General features: G+C 46.2%; 4 protein-coding genes across 5 annotated transcripts; 1 reads left to right on the forward strand and 3 right to left on the reverse strand.

Moving 5' to 3' along the window:
• Nucleotides 1-7,385: 7,385 nt before the first annotated feature.
• LOC131212394 (uncharacterized) lies at nt 7,386-11,875 on the reverse strand. Of its 2 annotated transcripts, none has more exons than XM_058206244.1 (4): nt 11,774-11,875; nt 9,595-9,694; nt 8,115-8,407; nt 7,386-8,046 (listed from the first exon to the last, which is right to left on the reverse strand). In XM_058206244.1, the coding sequence occupies exons 2-4, from the start codon at nt 9,665-9,667 to the stop codon at nt 7,936-7,938; spliced, it is 477 nt and encodes a 158-aa protein (XP_058062227.1). In that variant the 5' UTR covers nt 9,668-9,694; nt 11,774-11,875; the 3' UTR covers nt 7,386-7,935. The 2 variants fall into 2 exon arrangements, with proteins under 2 accessions (XP_058062227.1, XP_058062226.1); XM_058206243.1 differs by having other exon boundaries at nt 11,778-11,865.
• Nucleotides 11,876-17,524: 5,649 nt separating this feature from the next.
• LOC131207465 (trypsin-like) lies at nt 17,525-18,626 on the forward strand. The gene is made up of 3 exons (XM_058200079.1): nt 17,525-17,732; nt 17,812-18,383; nt 18,447-18,626. The coding sequence occupies exons 1-3, from the start codon at nt 17,525-17,527 to the stop codon at nt 18,624-18,626; spliced, it is 960 nt and encodes a 319-aa protein (XP_058056062.1).
• LOC131212391 (GILT-like protein 1) lies at nt 18,614-21,952 on the reverse strand. Its single transcript, XM_058206235.1, has 3 exons — nt 21,511-21,952; nt 19,029-19,517; nt 18,614-18,955 (listed from the first exon to the last, which is right to left on the reverse strand). The coding sequence occupies exons 1-3, from the start codon at nt 21,577-21,579 to the stop codon at nt 18,782-18,784; spliced, it is 732 nt and encodes a 243-aa protein (XP_058062218.1). The 5' UTR covers nt 21,580-21,952; the 3' UTR covers nt 18,614-18,781.
• Nucleotides 21,953-23,916: 1,964 nt separating this feature from the next.
• On the reverse strand, nt 23,917-24,594 carry LOC131210882 (dolichol-phosphate mannosyltransferase subunit 3). Its single transcript, XM_058204192.1, has 2 exons — nt 24,379-24,594; nt 23,917-24,313 (listed from the first exon to the last, which is right to left on the reverse strand). Exons 1-2 carry the CDS (start codon nt 24,526-24,528, stop codon nt 24,179-24,181), a joined length of 285 nt encoding a protein of 94 aa, XP_058060175.1. The 5' UTR covers nt 24,529-24,594; the 3' UTR covers nt 23,917-24,178.
• Nucleotides 24,595-24,760: the final 166 nt, after the last annotated feature.

Genomic DNA, 24,760 nt, shown 5'->3' on the forward strand with positions numbered 1-24,760 from the left:
AGTTTTCAACTTACGTACCTTACGTTCATAGAATAAAACTACCAATCCACGTTAACGGGGTTTTGATGGGGCCGACGGATCAAGAACTGGAACTTATTCCTTCCACTGTGCAGTCTGGTGTCTGGGGTTTCTCAATGACCAATTTTGTTTTTAATATTCCAAGAAACAACACGTTCACTCGCTGTACAGTGGGACGTTGCCCAACTCACTGTTGCCGTCTGGCATTGGCAATCCTTTGCGGGAACACCCGAACGTCCTGTTGTGCGCACTGTGGGGCACTTAATGACAATTGTTTCTTCCTGTGTGGCGGGACGCTTCCTTTCGCAAGGATCACTTATCGATCAGTGGCGTCATTCAGTCATCAAGCGGCGTTTTACGATTTTGCTTCGAGTTCACAAATGATTATTCTTATTAAAAGTGAACAGTTGTAATTGTCGGATAATTGTTACGCGTCGTTTTAACAGTTAAATGGAAAGGTTCACCGTAATCACCGGTAATTTGTAGGACTTACAAATGAAAATACATTACACTATCTGGTGTTAACTTAACTCTGATTATCTTTAAAAAGAGGAACATACTAAAGACTAGTGTTTTGTGAAGAACCCTGGAGTGCTAGTAATATTGCTAATAGTAATATTGATCTAGTAACAACATTGGCTTCATAACAATATTGATTTTTGTGTTTTAGATACTGTAAATTGGAACGAATATTTTCCAAGCACAATGTAACAACAATTCTTGAAATTTAACCACAAAAGTCCCTAATTTCCCAGATCTAGCAGTGATACTCTTCCGATAGGTAATTAATGAGTGTTAACCATAAGATCTCACTTTCTTGGATTTACACAGTGTCGATGGGTATTTTGCTGGACATTCTATCGAGTTGAGAAAAACTCAGTACGTTTTGCTTGATTCGGACACTTTTAGCTCGAATTACTCGGCGCCGATTGTCTCACAGAATGGCTGGTGCGCGATTTCCTACCAAGCGCCTCGGGGGATTGGGGATTACTTCGGAAGTGAGCATGGCTCCGACATGCTAAACAATCTTGTCCTTGCGAGAGCAACTGAAAAGCGCCTTCAATACCACCGCCCGCAGAACGACCTGACGACGGGGGGGGGGAGGGCACCGCGTAGACCACATCAGTTCCTATCAGACGCAAATGGAGATTTACCGACGATGGACCGAACTTTACGACTTCTATACCACTCCACGCGGAGTACCGCACACGTGCGTTCCACAAGCCGTAGCGTTTGGCGCGCTTCCGACCAGAATTTGAATGAGGATTTGAAACCAACCCTGCCGGAGCCAAGAAAACCGGAACACCGCCGAACCGACTCCGGTGGACGCGTGCGACCGACTGACGGTGGACGATTGAGTCGCGGCCCCAACAGTCGCTGTCCGAGTCCTAGCTGGTGTGTGAACCGACCGACCCACCGCCCGCGCCACAAGACATCTTTATCGTCGCGCCATCGTCGTCCTGTCAAAGGATGCGGCGGACGAGCCAGCGGAGAAGCGCCGGGCGCCCAAACGCCGTAGCGCCACCGGTTGATCGGCCGCGTCGTCGCTGCCGGCTTGGTGTGAAAACACGCACAAACACGCGGATACCAGACACTCTGGTCTGGTTGTAGTTGTGCGGCACACGCAGAAGGTACGCCGGAGTGAGAGAAAAAAACGGGAAAACAAATTCATCAGCACGCCCACCGGACGGCGGATTGAGTGAGGTTAGGTCAGTCGGTCGGTCGGTGTGGTAGTAGTTTGCCATATTTGTACAGTGTTTTTTTTCATCCACTTTTCCTATGATATATTCCGTCACCCGTCCCCAGCCCCGGGTGTGCCCTTACCGCACACCAGGCACCCGGGATCCGGTCGAATCCTGTCACGAACGCGGGAAGGCGCGGGGCGGGAGTTTATTTTTATTATCCTCGCACGGTGCGAGCTATCGGAGCCAGCGGAGGTGGTTCGGTGGAGGCCACTTGTCCGCCCGAAAGTGCTGACACATTTAACGAATCCTGGTAGCCCCGGCGGTGGAAAGGGAACGAAGATAACGGAGGAAAAACACCATTCACCGAATCGCCGACTGTTTTGGTCGGCCATTTTTATTTACTTTTGTCCGTTTTTTTTGCTTCGGTTTCGGTTCCCTTTTGTGCCAATTGAAAATGCCATTTCCCGTACGCATTTATGAGAAATACGCACCCTGCGGTAATTACATTTCCAAACAGAGCCTGCAGCCGAACAAGTGCGTAACTTCAATCTGACTGGAGAGACCAGCGAACCTAATAGCTTGTGGAGCTTGGGACTGAAGTGATTAATCCGAGACGATTAGTGTTCACAAGAAAAAAGGGCGAGCAAATAAGATAGGTAGTCTTTAGGTAACATACACTTGATCAGTTCATGGATCAGTTCATACACTTGACCCCTTTCTTCTAATTCTTATTCCCAGCTCGTTACTACGACATTTCATCTATTCGTCCCATTAAATGAAATACCTTTAAAGAGCGAAACAATAGACGAGTGAAATGGATTGGTTCGTTTAACTTTGTACCTTCGGATTATACGTATATTTGCCTTGCCGTTAAAATTACGTAACCCAAGTGCACCGCTTTAAACTCGCTGCCGGAAGTGATTGGATTTTTGGCGTCAAATGGCGTTGTTCAATAAGTTTTGAGCTTCGATGAGAAAAACACAATTTTATGGTTTTAAATACACTTTTTCATCCTTATATTCCGAGCCCTTACACACCTCCAACATCCGTTCATAAATTTCCTTTGCTTACAAACCTTTCAAAAAAACTTTTTATCGCTGCACGATACTTGATTTTTTCCATTGTAAAGCGATGCAGTGATACGTCGATACTAAATTGATGGTAAACTAAGAATGAAGTGACCGATTGAAATGAAACTTCACATACGTTCATATGAAGAACATAAACAACGTAATAAAATTAAATTAGGCCAGTGCCCTCTGATATTGAAGCGCAAAACTTATTGAACAGACCACAGTAGTGTGATTATGGCTCGACGATCCGGTTCATCGGTTTGCTTAATCGGAATATCGGTCCCGGATCGGCGGTTCGCCACCGATCGGTGGCGGTAGTGAACGACACGCCAATGACTCATTCCACGTGGCGTCCGTATGGTAAATAAGTAATCTATTTTGTGTATGTGTGTTCGTTTGTATGTGTGTTCGCCGTACCGACTTCTTTTGCGCACTTGAGAGTGGGCCGATGTCCCTGGGCAATCGTTGCGACATTGAGCATCGGCCGAAAAGAGATGTAAAAAGGACGTTTCGGGTAGTCGTATACGAGAAGCGCCCTATAAATCAACCGGGACCGCGGGTATGAATGGCCGGATCGGCCGGGGGAGGTAATCCCGGGCGGCTTCGGGTGATGATTTATCGCGCGTGCCGAGCAGCCCGGAAGCCCTGCACGGAGAATCCTTACGGATGCAGAGCCCTCGAGAGCGTCGCAAACAGTGCGTAGGCAGTCGGGTTCGATCGGTTTAAAATCGGCCGGCGTCTGCATGGATTCCGGCCGGCCAGCACTTTGTTTGCGGCCGGTGGTTTGTCTGTCCGGTGGCGCCACGACGCAGGACCCGCCGTTGCCACGCCGCATGCAACAGGTGCCTGCAAGTCACAGTGAATCTGTTCCGCTTGCGTAACCCGCAAACGGGTCGCCGCCCGCGTGGCTGTGCGGATCCGCCCGAGCGTTCCCTTGCTGCAGGTTTACCAGCCAGTCACAGTTCCGAAATCCTGAGGACTTTCACCTTAAGGAACGAATGAGACCATTTGTTAATTAACTACAGGCCCGCAAACGGTGGGTGGTGAGTGAGGCAATTAAGCTCATCGTAAGATAGCGGTACGCCTTCCGCTGCACGGCGAACGAATTAACGGCGGCTGGCGGTTCGCTCGGAACCAGAATCCAAATTGTTTCCGAGTCCCCATCAGGACACATTTTTCACAGTTCGAAGCGCTCGCTATCGGCCATCCTGCCTGGTTCCGAACCGAGACCGCTAGCTAGCTAGCGTTCATTAACGCTGACCGCGGGCCGGGGGCCGGGGCGAAGGACCGAGCATAAACACTTTTTGATTGATGAGTCTTTTCGTCAGCCCGCATGGCTCTGCCCGGCCGCTCCAACGCACCACCGGGCGGTGCGGATGATGAGACGAACGGAACGAAGCGTCACGTGGCAGGATCCGTTCGATCAACAAGTGGTCATGGCTGATCCTGAATTGATGCCCGTTGATCCATGAAGTTATTATAGCTATGCGTTCAGCTATTGCCAAATTGTTTATTTTTAAACTGCAAGTGTAGCAAACTTATACAAAACTCCATCATCACTCGTATCTTGCGAACATACGCAATGTAGTGAAATATTTATTAACTTAAGCTTGATGTATTGTGGTGTAAATTAAACTCCGTTTCACAAAGATCTGAATTTTGCCCATGGCTAGACACATGTAACGAAAAAGCACCATGACTTTTGAAGAGCGTAACTAATCTTAGCTCTACGTCAATGACACATGCCTAACAACGACGCGTACTCGGTATATGTAAAGGAATGTCAACTCTTTTTGAGAAGAACGATTCAAGCGATATTGTTTGACGGATTAAATTCATCAAACAAGGAAGAATTGGGGCTCGTTCGTAGATCATCCGTCTCACCGATAAATCGATGTGTAGGTGAAAGACATTAGTTCGAATCCTGACAGTACAAAAACGTGAGTGCAAAGCCTTGAATATGTGTGTAATACAACTTTGCGCGTTCTAATAAATAAATAAATCAATGTTAAAAAATAGTAATAAATAAAAAAAATATTAAAAACTAATAATAAATAAATTAATAAATGAATAAATAAATAAATGAAAAATAAGAAACACTATCGCTTTTCCAAATTCATTCATTCAAACCATTTATGTTTGCAAAATACTCCAAAGTTCCTTTTTTATTTAGTTCACTAATGAATGTGATTAAAGTTATGTAAATTGTACTCGTTTAGAATAAAGTTGCTTAAACACATGTTTTGCCATTAAAAAACTATTTCTGATTGCCAACATTAGTTGGCTTCTATTTTTATTTTTGCCCTAGCAAACATCGAAACCATAAAATGCCTAGGAAAACAATCCTGCTTTCAAAATATTTGGTCCAAACGCTTGCAACAAAACACAAAACAAAAGACCATCCTTTCGCCAGCTTTACGTAGGTCGTTGACACATGCAGCGTATCTTCGGTTGGACAAAAACAATCAAGATACTTGCATATGGACAAATAGGCCCTCACTTCAACGAGAGAAAACTATACTCCTGGTTGAACCAAGCCAACCACAAGGCATCGAAGAAAAACCGTCTCCATCGTCGTTCGAAGCGCTTTCTTCACGCCATTCACGGAAACGGACAACTCTCAATCCACGCTCACGCCAAAGTGCCGCAGCGATTCTCACGGGTGAGCTGGCGCCATTGCACCACGCGGGAAAAGGCGTTCATAAACAACTTTAAGTAGGGAGGATTTTGGTTAGTAGAAATTAGGAATTAGTATAGAAAACAACGAACAAAATACAGTTTTTCATCGTTGGTAAAGCAGCAAAAAAAAAATGCTTCGCGTTGCTTCGCCTAAACGAATCATTACAATTAAAATGTCCTATTTATTTCCCGTAAGTTTTGCATCCGTCCCGATCCCTGATATTCCTTTAAGAAAACACTTCCTGATCCAGGAATCTTTATGATCTGATCTTTATGCAGTCTATGAAATGGCCATACAAAACATCATCATCAACAAACATCAGTCGTTTAAAAACTTTAAAAAAACGAACAAAACTTATTTATTATACTTGATCGCGTGTGTTTCACAAAAAAAGGAGTTTAATCAAAACACATGCAACGAAAATAACAAAGTTTGAAAAAGTCCATAGATTCTTCCTTAAAACAAATATGTAATTCTCCACTGTGGCATTGGCTGTTTGCTTCGTGCAGCGCTCTCTGGTGTTCGGTGCCTTACACCGCATCATAGCGACATCTTAGCGGAAATAGATAGAAATACTGGTTCAAATTTGAATTCAACGCCAAACTGTCGGAAAGAAGCATTCCAGGACGCTGATATTGACCACAACAACGTGTACGGAGCACTGTACTAAAGAAGGAAAGTAAAGTGAATAAAAGTAATTTAAAGTGAAAAGTAATTGAATGGAGCGCCTTTTCAGTCAAATTGTAATGTATTTAACAAAAATCTATTATATAAAAATGAAGCTATTTTTTGTGTGCAGCTTATAGACTCCGAAAGTACTGGACCGATTGACTCGAAATCTGGTATACATGGGTTTTACGGGCCGGGGAGTGCAATAGTCATGGTTAAAACTCCTCACCCCCTCTTTCTTTCCCCTCCCCAACAACTAACTTTTAAAAACATTAATTACTCCACAAGTTATGTATCGAATTTCATCAAAACTTGCACAATAGTTGATGGCCACCTGAGAAACCATGTGACAAAATTTGGTCTTTGTAGGACGGGGGGAAGGGGTGGTCCCAATACAACCCCAATCCTTAAAATACGTCCTAGGGCAATATGGGTATCGTTTCTTAGATTTTGGTGGTCTCTAAATCGATTGATTTCACTTAAAAGCCTTTCCTTTCCGCCTTCCACCTATCACCACCCGTCATCCGGAGGGAATCATCTTGAGTGTGATGTTGGTGGGAACTGCAGTTTCCATGCATTAAACTGTGTTTAATTTTTGAAGAAGGTGAGAAAGAGAGGAAGAGAGATTGAGAGAGGGCGAAAGAGAGAGAGAAAGAGAGAAAGAGAGAGAACAGAAAGAAAGAGAGAGCAAGAGAGAGAGATAGCAATTTAGCGCATTTTTTCTTTCCCCTTTCCCCACTGTGGTTCATTTGGGCGTGTACTTAGAGAATGGCCAAAGAGTATATTTCACAGAACAGAATGCGCTACAAAGAGCTTTCCAACCGAAGTATGTCGGAGCAGCTAGTTTGCGAATAAAATAGTCAGTCTACCTGAATCAAGCAAATGATAATTATCACTAACAAAAATTAATATTGAATTTTGAATTTTGTTTCAAAATGATTAGAAACTCCGCATTAGTCGTAACGTAATTGTGCAACCTTATATAAAATAAATCAAATGTGAAGGAACTGCAAATTAAGCGAAACATAACATAATAAATAACATTTTTCAAGAGCAATTAGGCTTAAGGATGTCATTTGTGTCGTTTTTTAATGACTATCTAATCATTATTAAAAAATCTTCGGATCATTTAGAAACCATGTATAATAATCCTATAATGTAAAACATTCCGTTGCATTACAAGAAAACACAGGTTTTGCACAGATTTTGGTGAATAATTAAACGAAACTGTCCCAGCCATAACAGTTTTCGTCTAACCATTTGTTTTATTCCGTCCTCGTTTGCGTTTGGGTTGCAGTACAATGTGTAGTATCGAGAAATGTTTTCCCATAGTGTTGACCAATGCATTTCTGTGTGTTACGCGTACAACAACCATTGCTAGATAATTGCAGTGTATTATAATGAGGTGTTGGGGACGTTTGACTCTACCTATGCTTCCCGTACGTGGGCTCATTTATTTACATAGACAAACGTTCTTCTTTTCAGTGTTCCAGCCATCGCATTGCTAAGTGCTCGATAATGCTTCCTTTTCTCTAAATAGCTTGTGCATCATGTAACGTAACCGCAACATCACCGAAAAAATAATGGAAGATAGTGGAACAATACTGAACGTTCGGGGCTTTTGAAACTCGTTTTTGAAAGTGTCTAATCGGAGAAGTTCACACTCAGGTCCGCCAGCTTCTGTCGCCGCCATCCTACGCCATGGTGTATGCTTGCCACACTTCGTTCAAAACGCGACGGCGATAGTAACAGCAACGAAACGTAGAATTTGACCAATTGGGGACGGGTTATTTAGGAGCCAGTGGCACGTTTACTTTCGCTCTGCTTCACGCACGATAGGCAGATCGCGTGGAAACGGCTGTTGAGGAGCAGGCTGCTGCTGGTGCGACTGATCCTGGTGGTTCGCTGAGGCCTCTTCCATCTGCCGGCAAGAAACAGGATCATTACAAGCCCTCGGAAACACTCCGCCCAGCACGCCATCGTCCTTACCAGTTGCCGTAGAATCGCATAGATTGCGTATTTGAGCTCTCCGCCTCTCGAGTCGATGGTACGGTGGTTTAAAACGGGAGTGTCCAGGCCGTAAACATCGTTCGAGCGCAGGTCGTCCGGCAACGCGTCCATGGTTCGTGGTTTATCGAGCACCAGTTTAGAGTACGGGATAGGAAGCACGTCTAACGCCAGTGTTGAGGGATCGAATCCCTCGGGATAGGACGGTACGACGGCCGCCGACGATCGCTTGCCATGTCCACCGTAGCAAGCATGGCCAAACGCTGCACAACCTCCTGCAAATAGGAATATTAAAATGAGGTTGCTCATATGTTATACTAAAAAGTGAAGCGTTATTATGTTGAATAAATCTTTGTAGGTTCATCGCTACTGTTAAGGTTTTTATGCCCAGTGGAGGCGCATGGTACTTTATTAAAATGCGGCGCTCGAAAGCAGCAAAGTAGCGACAAAATGTCAACTTTTATTTACTATTGCTATTGTTTTTTATCAATTATTCTACAAATAGTTTGTTTTTGATGCAGTGATGATTAATGATGGATAACGTAATATTTCAAATAAATGCAGTAAATTTGCTTTGCTTTTCGTTCGGCGCGATGGAAATAAATATAAATATTATGGTTCAGTTACTATGCCTTGTGCAGCTTCTTACAGCCATCAGTTACGTGTGCTGGGTAGCTCATTGTCAGCCGTTGGCTGCACCACAAAGCTGTGCATCGCTTATGGGCTCCATTTTCGCTCGAGCCACGAACCAAACCTGCTTCTTGGTGGCATCATTATTAAGTGAGAAAATGAGCGTGGCTCTTTCGTGACGGTCCGATCCCGGTGCTGCTGTTGTTTGCCAGACGGGAAACAACAAACCAGCAAAGGCCAAACAACAGTGCACATCGAGGTACGCGATAGTGCGCGATATGGCAGCCTCCAAGATGCCAGAAGGTGGCGCAGCCGTCGAGAGAGACTACCGCAGGAAACAGGACAATAGACGAATGATGCCTACGAAGTCACTGCGGGAGCCACGGAAGGTATAATAATAATATTATCGAAAGTAATGAGGGCCAATGAGAGTCAAACGCCATTCGCATCTATCACGACCCGAGGCGAAGCTTGGTCGTGACGTGTGGTTTCCGCTATGCACCGGTTCTGCTGCAGGTCTCGTGGATGCAACAGATACATTGGCTACTAGCAGGTGGATGATAAAACCGGAAACCCTGCCAAAGCGGAATAAATTTCGAAAAACCATCACCGTCGCCGAAATTGACACTCAATTTCCTTTCGATTTAAATGGGGGGTCACGAATATTGATCCATCTAGAACTAGTTTCACTGCTTCAAAAGAGGAGCATTGTAAAGCTGGTGTTCCAAACAAAAACAATTCCAAAGGAAAAACTAAACTATGCTGTAATAAATGAATTGTATACTGAATTGATGATGCGATTGATAAAATATCCTTTGGAACAGTAACTTACGCTTCGCGCTGGCATTCTGCACTAATACGGAGGCAATCACGAGCGTCACACAGACAGCGGACAGTTGATGCATTTTCGTTGATGTTTTCTGAAATTGCAGCTAAATAATGAAAGTAAATTTATTTCTCTCGCTTTAAGCTACGCAACGTGTTTCTTTTTATCTTGAGGGGACCGATAATGCACCGCTCGGCCCAACCCGAGTAAGTTGTTTCGGTGCAAAAATAATTAATTTCAACTCAGCGTTTTGTCCTTTGAATAAACAAACACTCGAGCTGTAACACGATTGCTCTCTGCGATGGGAATAGCCATTGGTTCGTTTCGTTATCCCTTGGTCAGCCATTCAGCCGGGCACCGAAACAACGAGCCGCACGACCTGGCTGCCCCGGTCTCTAGACCATTTAAATTGCATTCGGTGGTTGAGACATTAAAAAGGAAATGATCTTTGCTTTGATGGGCCACAGCGCCACCAGTCAAGTGGCAGGGAGCTGCTTCTAAGCTGCAACGACTTCCCTTGGTTGCAGCACATCCCTCCCGAAGGACGCATTAAAACGAATCGAAAGCCGTAAGACGTCGAGCGCTCACGTCGGAGCGGAACAAACTTCCGTTTTGTTGGTAAAACAGCAACCAGACTAGATAATTTATGTTGAAGTTTTGAGAATATGAGCAATTGGATAGCGGACGGGTCACGGCACGATCGTCCAAATTTGAATGTCTCAAAAGGGTAGAACCACGATATAACGTTTCCTTGGTGTTCATTTGGTACAAAAGTTAGACGAATTAGGCAGTAGATTATTGTCAAGATTTCAAAACGTTTTCTTGAACTTTACGATGTATTTGCTTTCAAGCTCTTAAGAGAATGCAATGAATTAATAAGCGGTGTGTTTGGCTTAAGTGCCTCAATGCGCTGTTCAGCAGCCACAAGTGCTGCCGGGCGTTTTACTTCGAAAATTAAAAACTTTCGTTCCGGACTCATCCACCCGAACCGTAGAGAGTTCCACCCGAAGTCAAACGTCGGGTGACACTGGCTCGCTCTTTCTCGTTCGCTTCCAAGGCGCTTCAAACATTTAATTATCCGTACGCCGCCGAATTACCGACATCCTGAGCTTGGGCGAGTGAAGCCTAGCAAAAGGTTATAATAGCGACCGAAAACCCGAAAGGACCCCATCAACGCTTCAGCACGCGCCACACTTCGAGCACGCTAAAAGCCTGTTTAATTATTAACCAAACATTATTTGATACACACTCTGCTCGGTACGTCGGTGGGGCGGCGTGCGACTCCGATTTCCGGTCTGACGAGGCTTTCCCGGAAAGTGTAGGCCCAAAAAGAGATTAATGAGCTGGGTCGGCGTGTGAAGAAGCCGAAGGCAAATCACCGGCACCTCACCTGTATTTGGAGGTCCAACTATTCCGGTAAACCCTGTGGCGCTGGGAAGTCACCAAGTGGCCCTGTCCTGGTGGTGGTTTGTATTTTTTGAGGTTAAGGCGCACAGTAAACACGACCAGTGCACCGACCCCGAAACCTAGAACCTTCCCGCCTCACCCCTGGCTCGTTGGGACCTATTAATCCCTCGCCCGGGGGTTTTGCACTTGCCCCAGTGCAAATATTTAATGTGACGCTCTTACAAAAATAACGAAACTATCAAATATGCAAACTGTCCCTGGTGCACACACACACACGAGGCGAACCGCACACACACACACACACACACGGAACGGGACTGGCGCTCAGTTTTGCTAGAGGGCTGTAAAACCGTATCCAGAAGCATCCCCAATTATGGGGCTGCGATGAGGGCGCCTAACTTAATTTAGTCTCGTCCTGCACGGCGCGAGGCAGGATTTTCGTGCCAAGATCATGGACACCAGGCAGATGGTTTTGGGGCACACTCAAACTTTCGCTTCCGTGTTCCGTGATTGCCAGTCCACTCAGGAGTCAATTTAAATATTTGACGAATCCGACATAAAAGATGCAACTTGCGGACGGGAACTGCGATCGTCGTCTGCGTGATTAATGCGTGACGAGATCATAATCGAACTAACATACATTATTTAGGAGGTGAGCAGGTTTGTCTGCTATCTCTCGTGTCCACTCCACACACAAACTACCCGTGATGTCCAAACGGATTAGCACCAAAAAGGCTGCACCCCGATCACACGGCACACAGGGATACGTGGCACTCACCTACCGGTTCGCTTCGGGTCAGGTCGGGAACACACACGCCGACTCTGGGGGGGTCTCCGACTTTCGGACCAGTAACAGCAGCAGATGTCAGAGAAACCTCCGCACGGGAGCACGCTGGAGCAACAAATGGTTGCTGCCGAAGAAGGTGGCTTACCTTTTATACCGGGCCGAAAAAGCGGACGGAGCGTACCCCGGCACACGCCGGCGTCTTCTCGCCCACGACGACGCCGCCCCGGACCGAGGCCAGACCGAGACGGCAACAGAGAGACACCCGATGCTCCTCCCGATGCTGATGCCTGCTGACTGTCTTATCAGCGAGGCGAGGCTCTAGCCCAACTGGGACCTCACTGGGGAACTGGGGCCTGGTGGTCGTCCCGTCACCACTGACCTGAAAGCGTCTACCGTCCGCGGGGCGTTCTTGGGGCTAGAATTCGTCGGTGCATCAAGGTGTAAAAATAGTTGCCCGGATGCCCCGGAAAATAGCCCAAAAACATTTGGCCACCACAGTACGGCGCTTAACGGGACTTAAATGGGATGCTTCACCAACCGACCGACCGACCGAGGCCCACCCAGGGCCAGGGTGATTTTTGCGATGATTAAAAACGGGTGCAGGCAATCGATGTGAAAGCCTCATCACGACGTTGGGGGCCTTTTTTGCGAATGGCACTCGTCACACTTTAATGATTTGTAAATGGTGAAGCATAAGTGAAACGTTGCTGTACCTACCTTTTCAAGCGCTGCAAGTTGGGGTGTTGTCAGACAATGCAATGCTGCTGCAGATCTTCGGACACCGCCGATTTTGTACCATTGAACTTCTTCGCACCCTCCCCCGGTATTGGCTCGTTACGCAATGACTCAGCTTGCCGTCGGTGTTTGGCTTCACAGCGGCCCCATCAGCGGCTATAGTCTGTGAAGCTCTGGATCCGGCACTTACTTTTACTGCAGTGAACGATTAAAAATCAGGCACTGTCCAGAGGAGATCGAGAACCGATGAACTCGCGTGGTTCGCGTGGTCCGCGCGGTATCCATGCCGCCGGATAATTATGATAAATTTATGACCATGCCGGATGTTTTAACTTCGACGACCCCGAACCGAAGAGACGGGTGATGCAATTTTGCCGCAATCATTCTCGTTCGTTTCGCGCTTTGTAGCATGCATCATAATCGATAAACGGTGTCCTCCGCCAATATCGATTGCGTTGCGTTTGCAGCATTGTTGGTGGTTTTTTTTTTCAAAGAATGAGACCCTCAAGATTCTTTACGTGCAAAAGAAATTCAATTATCAATTATTGAATTAGATATTCTGTATAACGGGAACTCGACATCGGCATCACAATTTTAGAATCACGGGCAAGCAACACAGCAATTAGCAGGAGCAATTAATTTAATTTTAACGACGATAATAATAGCGAGCAAGAAATACATAATTTGGTTTTGTATTTTTGCTCAATATTTGTTTAGTTTCGAATCTTCTCTATGCTACACAATTGCTAATAAATTTGTTCAATTGAAGTGATTCATTATTTTAAACCGAAGGTGTAATACCATTTTTCTGAGGCCAAAACGATATTACTCCATCACCGTTAAGTTGCTAGTAGAGCAGAGTCATTCACGACACTATTGCTTCGCATTCTTTAAAACTTTTCTTCCTTTTACATTTTTTTTAAATTTTTTTCAAAAACTTTTCGACTTTGGTAAAAACGTTAAGACTCTTGCTTGACTGATTCTTCACAAGAAGTTAAAATAAAAGGGGAAATCTTGTATCTGATTTCACAATAAATGATTATTTTATGCATGGTTGAATCAAACCTAAGTAAGTATTTTTTGAGTTAGTTAAGTGGTTTGTATTGGGTTAGAGAATAATATTTTGTTAAACACATTCACTTCAAGAAACAATCCAAATTGTAGAATAAATATAAGTAATGTGAAAAACGAATAATGCAACATAAAAATTTGTTCGTCAATGTCAGTCACACTCAGATTTGCACGCAAAAAACGCAAAATTTAGGGGAATAAAACATAAACCAAAAGTAAAAATGAACGCCAACAGTGCGTAAACGACAACACAATGTTATAAGATGATGAAAATACTGTTCTGTCCGTCCGAATGTTGATGAAATAAATGGAACAAACACAAACAATATTCAATGTTCCAATGGCTGTGCTTTAGTTAAATTTCTTAATAAACCTCTTACATTCACCACAAAGCGTACCTAACAAGATAATTAGAAGAGCGTTCGGCGCCAACGCACTAATTATGCGGCAGGATGTAATATTAATTTTTATCCCTCGGTCCCGCTGCTATTCCCAGAAAGCGGAACTAGCCAGATATGGCGTAATGGAACCCCAGAGGTACCGTATCTGGCGCATTTCGTGGGGGGCTGCTGCTGAACGGGAAAGAAAAACATCCGTTTTGGGGCCGGCTTTGGGCGCTCGTGGCGCTATGTGGGCAATTTAAGCGTATTCCCGTTTAAAACGCACGAACAACTATCAAACGGTGCATGCAAAACGGTGTAGCAAGGAAGTAATAATGAAAGACAAACATGACAACTGCAAACATGTATCACATTGTACAGTGTACATTTGTTGTGGGACGCTGGGTTTATAAGACTGCGCGCCAGGCACATACAACTTTCTCATCCTTCGTCACAGCACCATTTCTGGTTGGGTGATCCTCAACCTTAAACTTAAAAAGTACTCTGCAAAACTACTAATTTCCTCTACTATGCACTTATAGATGCAAGCTTGTCGCGAACATAGTGAAACTTAATCAATGTGCACCGATAGCTCACCGAACACGTGAACCAAATCAATTATCTACCGTCGATCGCAGCAGTAATATTGTACCTTATCTGGCCTAAATTGCACTTTAATCACAAATCGAACCCATCGAACCGACCGCCACTGGATGGAGGTGTAGTAGGGAAGAAACCAAAACAGTGAAAGATTTTACTGCTAATGATGTTTGCCTACGATCTTGCTATCTGCACGGGCACTTCCGGTGCGAAGGAGTCACACAACCGCAGACGCAGACATCAAAACAAAGCACTCGAAAAAAGTGACCCTTACTCCGAGTGCTTCGACAGTACAAAATCAACACCACCAGTCGTCGCGCCCCGGCAATGGGCGAATCGAATGGCTTAATTTAGCGCCCACCACGCGTCCCCATCGGGAGGTATGCTTATGCGAGAGTGTGGCTGGCGTTATGTGGCCCGGGCCTGGCTGGGAAATGTGTGAGACACAACAAGCGTTTGATTAACTTTTTGTCGCACCCCTACTGCCGGCCGGTCGGATCCGGGTCCTAATCGTCGCAGCCCTACCGAGGCACGTGGTCAGGCGTTATTAAACTTTGGAACGTGATGTGGTCGTTCAGCGCTGCGGTGCGTGATAGGTTGCCGGTGTTACCAGGGGCCGCTCTGAAGAGCACTGATAGTGTTTGGTGACGTTTGATCGATGGTTTGGCCCACGCCGATCCAGAAGTATGGACACAAAATATGGGACCATGCTTATTCAATATATAAGCACCGCTTTGGAGGTGAAGTCCCAATTTCAGTTCCCACTTCTGGTGGCACCGGTGCCCGTTGCAACATTTTGGCGTTCTGCGAAGAAAGCAAGCTCAGAGAGCAACGACAGCAAGGACAGCAGTTGGGATCCGGGCCCTCTAAGCACCGCTGCATTACTCATCCTTTCATTCACGGTGGGTGGTGATGGGAACCGCCGTATTGTCCGCGTTTCCGTCGGCAGCGGAAGTTGTTGCTGGAGTTTCCAGGAATGCTGGCGTGGGCCGAACGCCGATGATTGTGTGCAGCGTTACGCACCAGGAGTTGGAAATCGGTTAAGATTGGCTCTGCCCTGAGACGATTGTGGGGAACGGGGTGAAACAAACGGATCGTATTGTGTTTTATTTTCCGAGACGGCATCTCCTACGTGTGCTCGATTGATGCGGTTTCCGCGTGCATGATTTTCTATACGCCCCTGGTTCGGGCGGAACCAGATTCGTAAGTGCTTGCCTTGCACCGCATCCTAATGAGAGGAATGGTGATTTCGAAGCAGAACGGAACAATGGCCATATAAAAGGACACCTAGAAACAAAAATAAAACCCACTGCTACTTGCTACAATACGCTTTTCAATGTTGTCGCAACTAAATATTACCAGGTTAGGAAAGAAACAGACAAAGATTGTGATTTTTGTATCTATTATGGGAGGTGATGGCAAGGCATGACGGTGACTGGTGACTGAGTTCACTCAAAGCTTCCGTCCTGGGAAAAACTCGCAACACATGACGGTGCTACTGGGAATGAATGCGGCGTTATGAAGGAGATTATGGGCTACACTGAAGAGTAATGGCTGGGTAACATTAAATTTCGTTAACAGCCCTTGTGGCTCGCCAGTAATCAAATTAAATGAATTTTGCCAGTTAGATCTGTGTTATTTGAATACCTTGTAAAGTTTGTACGTAAGTGATGCTTCCGATGGACCGGTTTTTGTAGATAAAAACGGACACAGTTACGGTGGAATTTATCAAAAGAATCACTCGATTCGTGTTGTTCGCAGCATGGTTTAAATTGAAGCTTCGGTCTGTTCTTTTGTATCCGGAAAAAGTATTTTTGTAGAAATCACGGTAAATGTTAGTTTTTCGGATTGATTGGTGTGGTAGAAAAAAATCTTATATGAGCAAAATATTATCGCTCCAAAAGGGCTTCTGTTTCCAGCGGTATTTTTCAATATCCAATACCAACCTCTTTTTTTATCACAAGCCTATAACAGAGGCCAAGGCCTATCACATCACAGAGGAAAGAACCTATCACAGAGGCCGTAGTTAGTCCGTAGTTTTGAGTAGGGGCTCGAAAAGTAACGGATGCTTATTTGATCACCGGTTAACCAAGTACGGAAAGATCCAACTTGAACTACTACTAGTACTATTTCTTGAATGGCAGTTCCAATTTGCACTAAGCTAAACAATTTCTTTTATTATCTCAATCAACTCATACCATAAGTTAAGAATGATTTCTGTAAACGCTAAAAATAAAAAACAATTCATTTACTGATCTATAAGATCTATAGCCTTTAAACAAAACACTTCAATCCCCATCATTAAGCAAATGGCAAACATTAAGCTCATCGAGCTTGCATGGAGTTAACAATCCTTGTCGGTTTGCCTTTTGTTCGAATTCAAAGCTACCTTTTCCCTGTATGACGTCAAACGTGTGCGTTTGGTGGCTCGTGTGAACGAAGCGAAATTAGCATAAAGCTCAGCATCTTCGGCAGTGAAAGTTGCTCTAGCTTGATAAGCAAAACTGAAGAAGAAATGATGAAATCGAATCGAAAGCAGAGAGAAAGAGAGAAAATGAAATAGAACAAGTCGAGAAAACAAAACCACCATCTTCCCACGAGGCACGAGACCTCTACACTACGATCCCGTTATGCAGATCGAGAGGAGCGATAAAACTTGGCTCGTGGCGATCGCATTAGTGGCCATTCGATTGCCAAGTTTGTGGGACGATTTTTTAACGGACAACATGGTGCTGCGTCGCAGGTAAAGTGAAGGTACTCTCTTTCAGGTTCTTTGTGCAGGTGTTTAGTGAAATTAAAAGCACATTACAACAGACACGTGTACGTTAAAAGTTAGCTTGAACCGTCCGGCATGGCGATCGTCCGCGTTCTGGTTGTGCTCAGTGTCTCATGTTCCTTACACGTCACCGCGTTGGAGTTTGGAGCCCCTGATTTGGAGAATTATGAAGTGCAAACTATGACCACAGTGGAGGATAATCAACTGATAGACGAACCAACTGGCGACGGTTCGAAGGAAGAGCGAATCGTCAACTTTGTAACGGTCAGTCCCGAGTACTTCGAAATAAACCGTGCTCGGCCGATCATTGACTGGATCACGGGAGTTGTCGGCGCGCCGGTGTTTGCTAATGACGCCTCGGGTCCGTCGCAAAACTGTACCCCCTGCAGTGAGTATTTAGTCCTGTGTGGTTCTCTAGAAGCTCGGGTGTCACATCGAGCCATTCTTTCCTCCTCCTCCTCCTCCAGAGTGTGGATCGGCGGAACCGACCGACGGACGGATAGTGGGAGGCGCTCCGGTGGAGGATAACAGTTTCTCGTGGATGGCCGCCCTGTACTACAACAATCGCTTCAGCTGCGGTGGCTGTCTCATCTCGGATCGCTACATCGTAACGGCCGCCCACTGCACGACCAAACCGGACAAGGGCCAGTTCCGCGTCCAGTTCGGGATTCACGATCGTGCCAAACCGACCGGGGCGTCCGTGGAGCGTAGCGTGAAGCGCATCTTGACCAACTGGTACAATGCGTTCAACAACAACAACGACATCGCCCTGATGGAACTCACGTACCCCGTGGCGATCGGGGAGCGCGTGGCCCCGATTTGCCTCCCGCAAGCTACGGCCATGTACGAAGGCATCCGTGGGGTTGTAACCGGCTGGGGGCGCACCAAGGCCGGTGGCGGTCTCTCCGGGACGCTACAGCAGGCCGAGGTGCCGATTCTGACGAACCGCGAGTGCCGCCGGGCCGGTTACTGGGCCTTTCAGATAACGAACAAAATGATCTGTGCCGGATTTCTCGAGGGCGGCAAGGACTCCTGCCAGGTTAGTGTAACCCGCTGGCTGATCCGCTGACCACCAAACGGTAACCTTCGATCTCTCCGACAGGGCGACAGTGGAGGGCCGTTGCAGGTGCTCAACGGAGACACGAACCGGTACGAGCTGGTCGGGCTTGTTTCGTGGGGACGAGCCTGCGCCCAGAAAAACTTCCCGGGAGTGTACACGCGCGTCAGTCAGTATCTGTACTGGATCAATCGCAACATTAAGGACTCGTGTCAGTGTCACTAGGACCGCGTCCCCGTTTATTAAAACTTTTTCGGAACAACCATTTCTAAAACAGAATCTTTCGGGCGAATGGACGGAATAGGTGACGATAGTGGTGAAGCACGATCACGCTCTCTCTCTCTCTTGGTTGATGTTGTTCCTACCGTCAGGATGCTTTCTTAGAACATTCTGCTAACGATTGCGGCCACTACGGTGATAAAGAATCCGAAAGAACTCATAGCCGACGCCGAGCCGGGAAGATCGAAGCACTGAACGGGTTGGGGGTTCAGGTTTTTGCATAGCGCTTGACGGAAGCTGCTCATCGAGAGTTTCTGCAGTTCGCCATCGTACGTCTGGAAAAAAAGGTGCACAGGTTTGCCATTAGCGCAGATTGTCGTCGTTGTGAATTTCTAGCACCAAAGTTACCTGCTTGAAAGCCACGGTGGGAACGCTGCTGAGGGGCATTTGCAGCTTGTTGGTAGTCTCGCCGTGCTGCTTCAACAGCTGGCTACCCTCGGTACTCTTGGCGCACTCCTCGATCGTCTGCCACTGTTCGATTTTGACGGCGTCGGCGCAAACCTTGGTCGGGAATTCACCGTCCTTCAGCTGGGCACGCGCCATCAGACAGTTGACGTAGTCGAGCGTCAGGTCCTCGCGCGAGATGTTCGGCTGGAACGAGTTGCCCTGGATGTGCTGGATGGCACAGGCATGCACCTTGTTGCCGTAGCACTCGTTCTCGCCATGATGACAGGTGAACATCACCTCCGAGCCCTGCGTCTGGTAGGTCGACTTACCGAACGGTACCAGGTGCAGCTCCATGTTGTTCTTGAACATCTTAGCTACCGGGTACAGCTGGTCGTTCACGAACTTCGCACTGTCCGGGCAGAGTGACTCATAGTACACATAGACGGGCACCTGGAACGACAATCGAACAAGCAAAGTAAGTAACAACCAACAATTACCATCGACAGCGTAGCGGCGAACGGTTACACAACCGTGTAATGATCGTGGAATACCAACTAAAGAAGCTGCCCGCATGGGGTACGTCGTGGTGTCGCGTTGATCATAGCGATTCGTCGATCGATGCGGCAAGTCGTTTGAAATGTCCGAATGGCCGGCGATCGTGTGTGCATGTGCACAAGTATGCTCCGATCGTTCGATGTATCACCATGACATACATGTTCGATTGGGCCGGCCGGGTGACCTTGTCGTTGCGCATTTACCCGGGCCCAGAATCACCCGATGATGTCACCCGCGGTTAAGTGTTGATCGAACAACGAAAGAAAGAAGAATCTCCTCACTGCAAGTGTGACCAAGTAGTGAACAAAGCCAAGTTCATGTAACCTTTGCAGCAGCTTGGAATCATCCGGTGATATTCATCAAGGAACATTCCTTCTAACCTTTCCTAGACGAGCCATTTTAAAAACACATTTAAACGTAGCCCCCCCAAACAGGAACAATGACTCATAAGCCCTGCTTCCGATCGTGCCAAGGCGTCATGTTATACAATGGTAATTTTTCCAGCCCTCTCGGGGCCACTGGCGAAAAACGGTGCCGGCAGCGTGTGTGTGGTGTAATTAAGAAAATATCAAATCGTTTATCGCGCCAACGGCATCGGACGATGCGAGCAAAACGCTACCAGGGAAGTCATAATGGCTCGCGCATATTGGAAAAGTAGCAGACGGGTACTGTTATCAAATGCAGAAATGTTATCAATTTTAACTAACCCCGTCACGACAAGTGGCGCCATGTGTCGACGTTGCTCGACTCCAATAAACGACGCGGCCCCTTTTTTGCTCGATTACCGCCGGCTATTTCTTAGTCCCCGAGCAGAGTCGGCACCGACGTTCGTTTGCGTTCGCCCTTGAAATGTTTGCCTCTAATAATTTATGCTTTTTTCACACGTTTTTCCTGCTACCGCGCCACCGGCTACGCGATATGCAAACGTTGTTTGTCCAGCAGGGAAAGGGCTGTGCTGGGTGTGTGCAGGTGCAGAAGTGTGACCCGTTCTTATCGACCTGCGCTTCGCGAGGCGAACAGAAACAATGCTTGGCGACTTCCTTCCTGTTGGCCACAGAAAGTTGAAGAAAGCTCAAGGGCCCACACCGGTGCAACGGGTTGTGGCCCGGGAATCGTCAGTTTATTTTACGTGTAAAAATAGATAACTCGCCCGTATTATTTACCACCGGGTCCTGCCAACGGGTGGTTCTGTTATGTTTTGGGCACCGTAAAGCGACGTGAACGAAACAATGTCTACGTCAGCAATCGAGCCGTGTGGCGTGCCTTACCAGACCTATTTATGGTGTTTTTTCCTCTATTTGCATGGTATGCACCTGAACTCGAACTCTCGACCGTCCACGGCAATTACTCATCCAGGCCCTCAGCTAAGAACTTTTTGCTCTACTTCGCGGCTCTTGGTGCCGTGTGCGTTCATGCAAATTCAAGCTCCGGCCGCGAGTTTTAGCTTTCTTCCGGTTCGGAAAGCATTCATCCCGTGAGCGCGCTGAAGTTTCCACAGCAAACAGTGCCAGCGACTGATTAGCAGTATTTTAGGGTTTCCACAATTTCCCTTCACAGAGTGCACAAAATGTCACGCCATGTATCGTCGTCGTAACGCATACCACCAGACCGGGTGGAACGAAATGCCCCCAGAGACATTGGAAAAAGTCGGACAGATCACTCATTTCCAGGGCGGCGACAGTGCCACGCCTAAAACACGCTGCGGGCGTCGGGAAAATATGGCCGCGTCCGGGCGCGTCGTTGAACTTTTGTCGTGCTCACGCATCGCACAGAGGTCAGCGCGATGGGCAAGTGGTGCACGCGGCCGCGATCACCGCGATCGCGGCCGTTAAACCGGGAAGAACGCACACTCGCGTGCGGTTGGTGGTGGTGGTAGAGTGTTACTTACCCTTGTCTGGCCATAGCATGCCACCGCGAAGACGCTCAGCAAAAGAAAGCTTCTGTTGAAGCGCAGCATCTCGCAAACGACGGGCGCAGGTTCCGATGGACAGCAAATCTTACACACGCGCACACTCACAGACACAACGAAAGCTGCGGGGCGAGCCGAAAAACAGGTTTCTCCGGGAGTCTGGAACAGAGATCGAGTGGTTCGGGCCCTTTACCGATCGCTGTGGTCGGCGTTTAGGGTGCTTTTTTGTGCCGCTGTCTACCTCGTCACTGGAACACCGAAGTCGGCGTAGCACTTGTCCGTTGGAACCGTCGCGACTGACTGAGCGAGCGGTTTTGAAGTCGCTGTGGCCGTTGAAGCTGTACACCGCAGAACGCGCCCCCCTCGCGAGCCGCGAACCGCGGACGTGTGCGCCGGAGGGAGAGCGCCACGGAACCCCGTTCACCGTGCTATCCGTTTCGGTCGAGCAAATGGTTGGGTTAGAACTGGCCGCGGGCCTTGTTATTTGTGGGTTTGAATCGTTGTTTTTTTCGAGCACCGCGACCGCGGCAGAATTCTAACGACGCGATGGAAACTATGGGATCGTGTGGATAACGGCTGGGGACATAAAATTTAGACAAAAAAACCAACTCATTGTGTCATGGACAGTTTAACGTAAAAAAAATTCCACATTTCCGCCTAAACCGAGAAATTATTTTGAATTATGTTAAAGATAAGCTTTTTGCTCGAAACAGCGTTTGTCACCTGTTTAGAGGCGTTTAAGCTAGTGGTTAGGTGTTTCAATTACGCTCTTAAAACTACGGTTTTGTTTTGCTAAACTCGTCAAAACAAAATATTAAAATAGTTTTGCACCAACAGGCGTGTCCAAGAGAGGAAAGTTTAGTCGTCTTCTGTCCGACCGCCAACCGAACGGCATCCCAACGGGGTCTCGTCTACTGTTTGCTCGTCCAATTATTCATTATCCTACAGATGCTAATCATGCCCTGAAAGTATATGGAACGGTCATCTCTTACGTCGAAAGTGTGTTTTATGCCGATTGGTCACTGTTGTTGGAGCTCCAATCCGTACTTAGACACTTAGACACGCTTTTTCATATTCCGAAGCGTGCGGATAGAAATGAATGCTACCCAAGTAAATTTAATAATTATTTGGAAGTTTAGCAACGTGTTTGCTTGCAATACGTAAATTTCGAATCGCAACGTTGTGTTTCGTTCGTTTGGAAATAAATTATTCTGCTTCGTGAGATGTAATTGCTGGGAACCGAAACTCCATGGAACACCATTTTGTGTTCGAGAGCAGTTCATAAACACGGAACGACATTTTCGGTGGTTCAAGATGATCGCGAGGTTCGCTTTCTAGCTCAGCACGGAAGAAGGAGAACAAAATGTAGAAAGATGGACAACTTGTTTTTAAATTCGGGTTTTTTGTATGAATTTAGTAGCGATGCACCGGCCATGCGAACATAGATCTTTAGAACATAGTTTTTTTTATTAACATACCATACATTTTTTGTCCATCGTTTGCTTTTACCGGTGAATTCCTAAGTTTCGTAGGAATCTCTCTCATAACAGGTTCTTCTAGGACAGCCGATAGCGATATGTTTGTTTTTGCTTTGCGCGGAAAAAGGTGTGTTGAGCAATTCATTCCTCAACATAATTGTCGATGGCTTCGAGTTCAAATGAGTCATCCTGCTTTGTTGGCCCTCTACGGGCAAGAAGTGTGAATTTGCTACTTCTACGGGTAGTGATGAATAATTCGTTTTGCACAGTACCGCTAAGAGACATCGTGAGTCTCGACATTAGGGTTATGCACTACCAACAAGCGGCCGTTTTGTAAGACTCGAAATGCAAAATATTTCCTGTGGGGAATGTACTATGACTGAACTGCTTCGCACATCGGTTCCACTAGAAAATGCCATCAGATCAAGCAGCGTTTGAAAAAGGGAGGAATTTTCCATTCGTTACAAAAATCAGTACTCCTGATGGTATTCTGAAAATCCACCAGCAGATCTTTGTTAAAAATTAGATAGCATTCAGAAAGTTCATATCACATCTGAGCGCAATAAAGCCAAGCTGCTGATTCTGAAATCTTTAACTCTTTGATAGTGTCTGTGATCATTCAGAAGATTCACACAGATTCAGAAATGTTCGTTTGAGGTACATCAAGAAAATCGGCAGGCACAAATCTCAGAGCCAGAGCCCAAAGGTAATGGTTTGTGGTAACGTTTAATTTGTTACAATTTCTTAAAATACATAAACACAAAGGTACAATTGTCACGATCATCAAAACGAATAGCCAACAATAGTACAAAGCGAATAGTAAACGGTTATACTTACGCCAAGACTCAAGGCCAGTAGGAACGTAGGAATTATTTGAACAAATGCATGAGTTACAGTCAACATTGTAACGTCGGTGGCATTCAAGATTATTTTTCAATACGACATGCGAGGTTATGATCGATTTGACTTTAAATGTTTTAGGATTGATTTAAGATCGTTCAAGTTATTCATTCATAGATCAATCAACATATCTTTTATGAAATGCATTCCTCATTGATGAATCAAATCTATGAATCAATGTTCTGTTTGCATTCTGGCTTAGTGATAACTTTTCATCGAATAAAACATTTTATTTACAAGCAAACCTAACACATCTCACGCTTATCACGTTAATCACTCAGCACGAGACCTTTGCTTCGCAGATCGGACTTGGCTTCCTTAATTTGTTCCATCAGTTCCTTCGCAGCGTCCTCGCAATTGTTGAACGTGAATGTCCGATACAGCACGACGGTTGCGGAGTACATCTGAAAACAATAGATCATTCAATAGATGGTTCATAAACACTTATCGACATTCTCACGTCACTTACCCCAAACACCATCACCAAGAACAAGGGAGAAAGCTTAATTTCAAACATGTACTGATCCAACAGGTCGTGCTTCACTTGCCGCAGAACTATTGCAAAGTACACACTGAGAAAGCAGGCCGCGGCCATGAACCATTCGAATAGTTTCGTCATGTTTCTCGGTTTTAAAACGACTTGTTCGGACTGTTGGTGTAAAATTTGCGCTCTTCTTTCTCGACGTGTTCTTCGATTGTTTATTGTTGATATTCGCGAAACCCGTCAAACGCTGCTACGCGGCCGGCGCGATGTGTTCTGTCAAAGGCTGCATTGCACGCCAGATGGCGCTGCATATTCACCGGCCGGGATTTATGTTCAAACGGCAAATAATCGTTAATGGCTCACGCAA

Source organism: Anopheles bellator, chromosome 2 (assembly GCF_943735745.2).
Source record: "Anopheles bellator chromosome 2, idAnoBellAS_SP24_06.2, whole genome shotgun sequence".
Classification (NCBI taxonomy): domain Eukaryota; kingdom Metazoa; phylum Arthropoda; class Insecta; order Diptera; family Culicidae; genus Anopheles; species Anopheles bellator.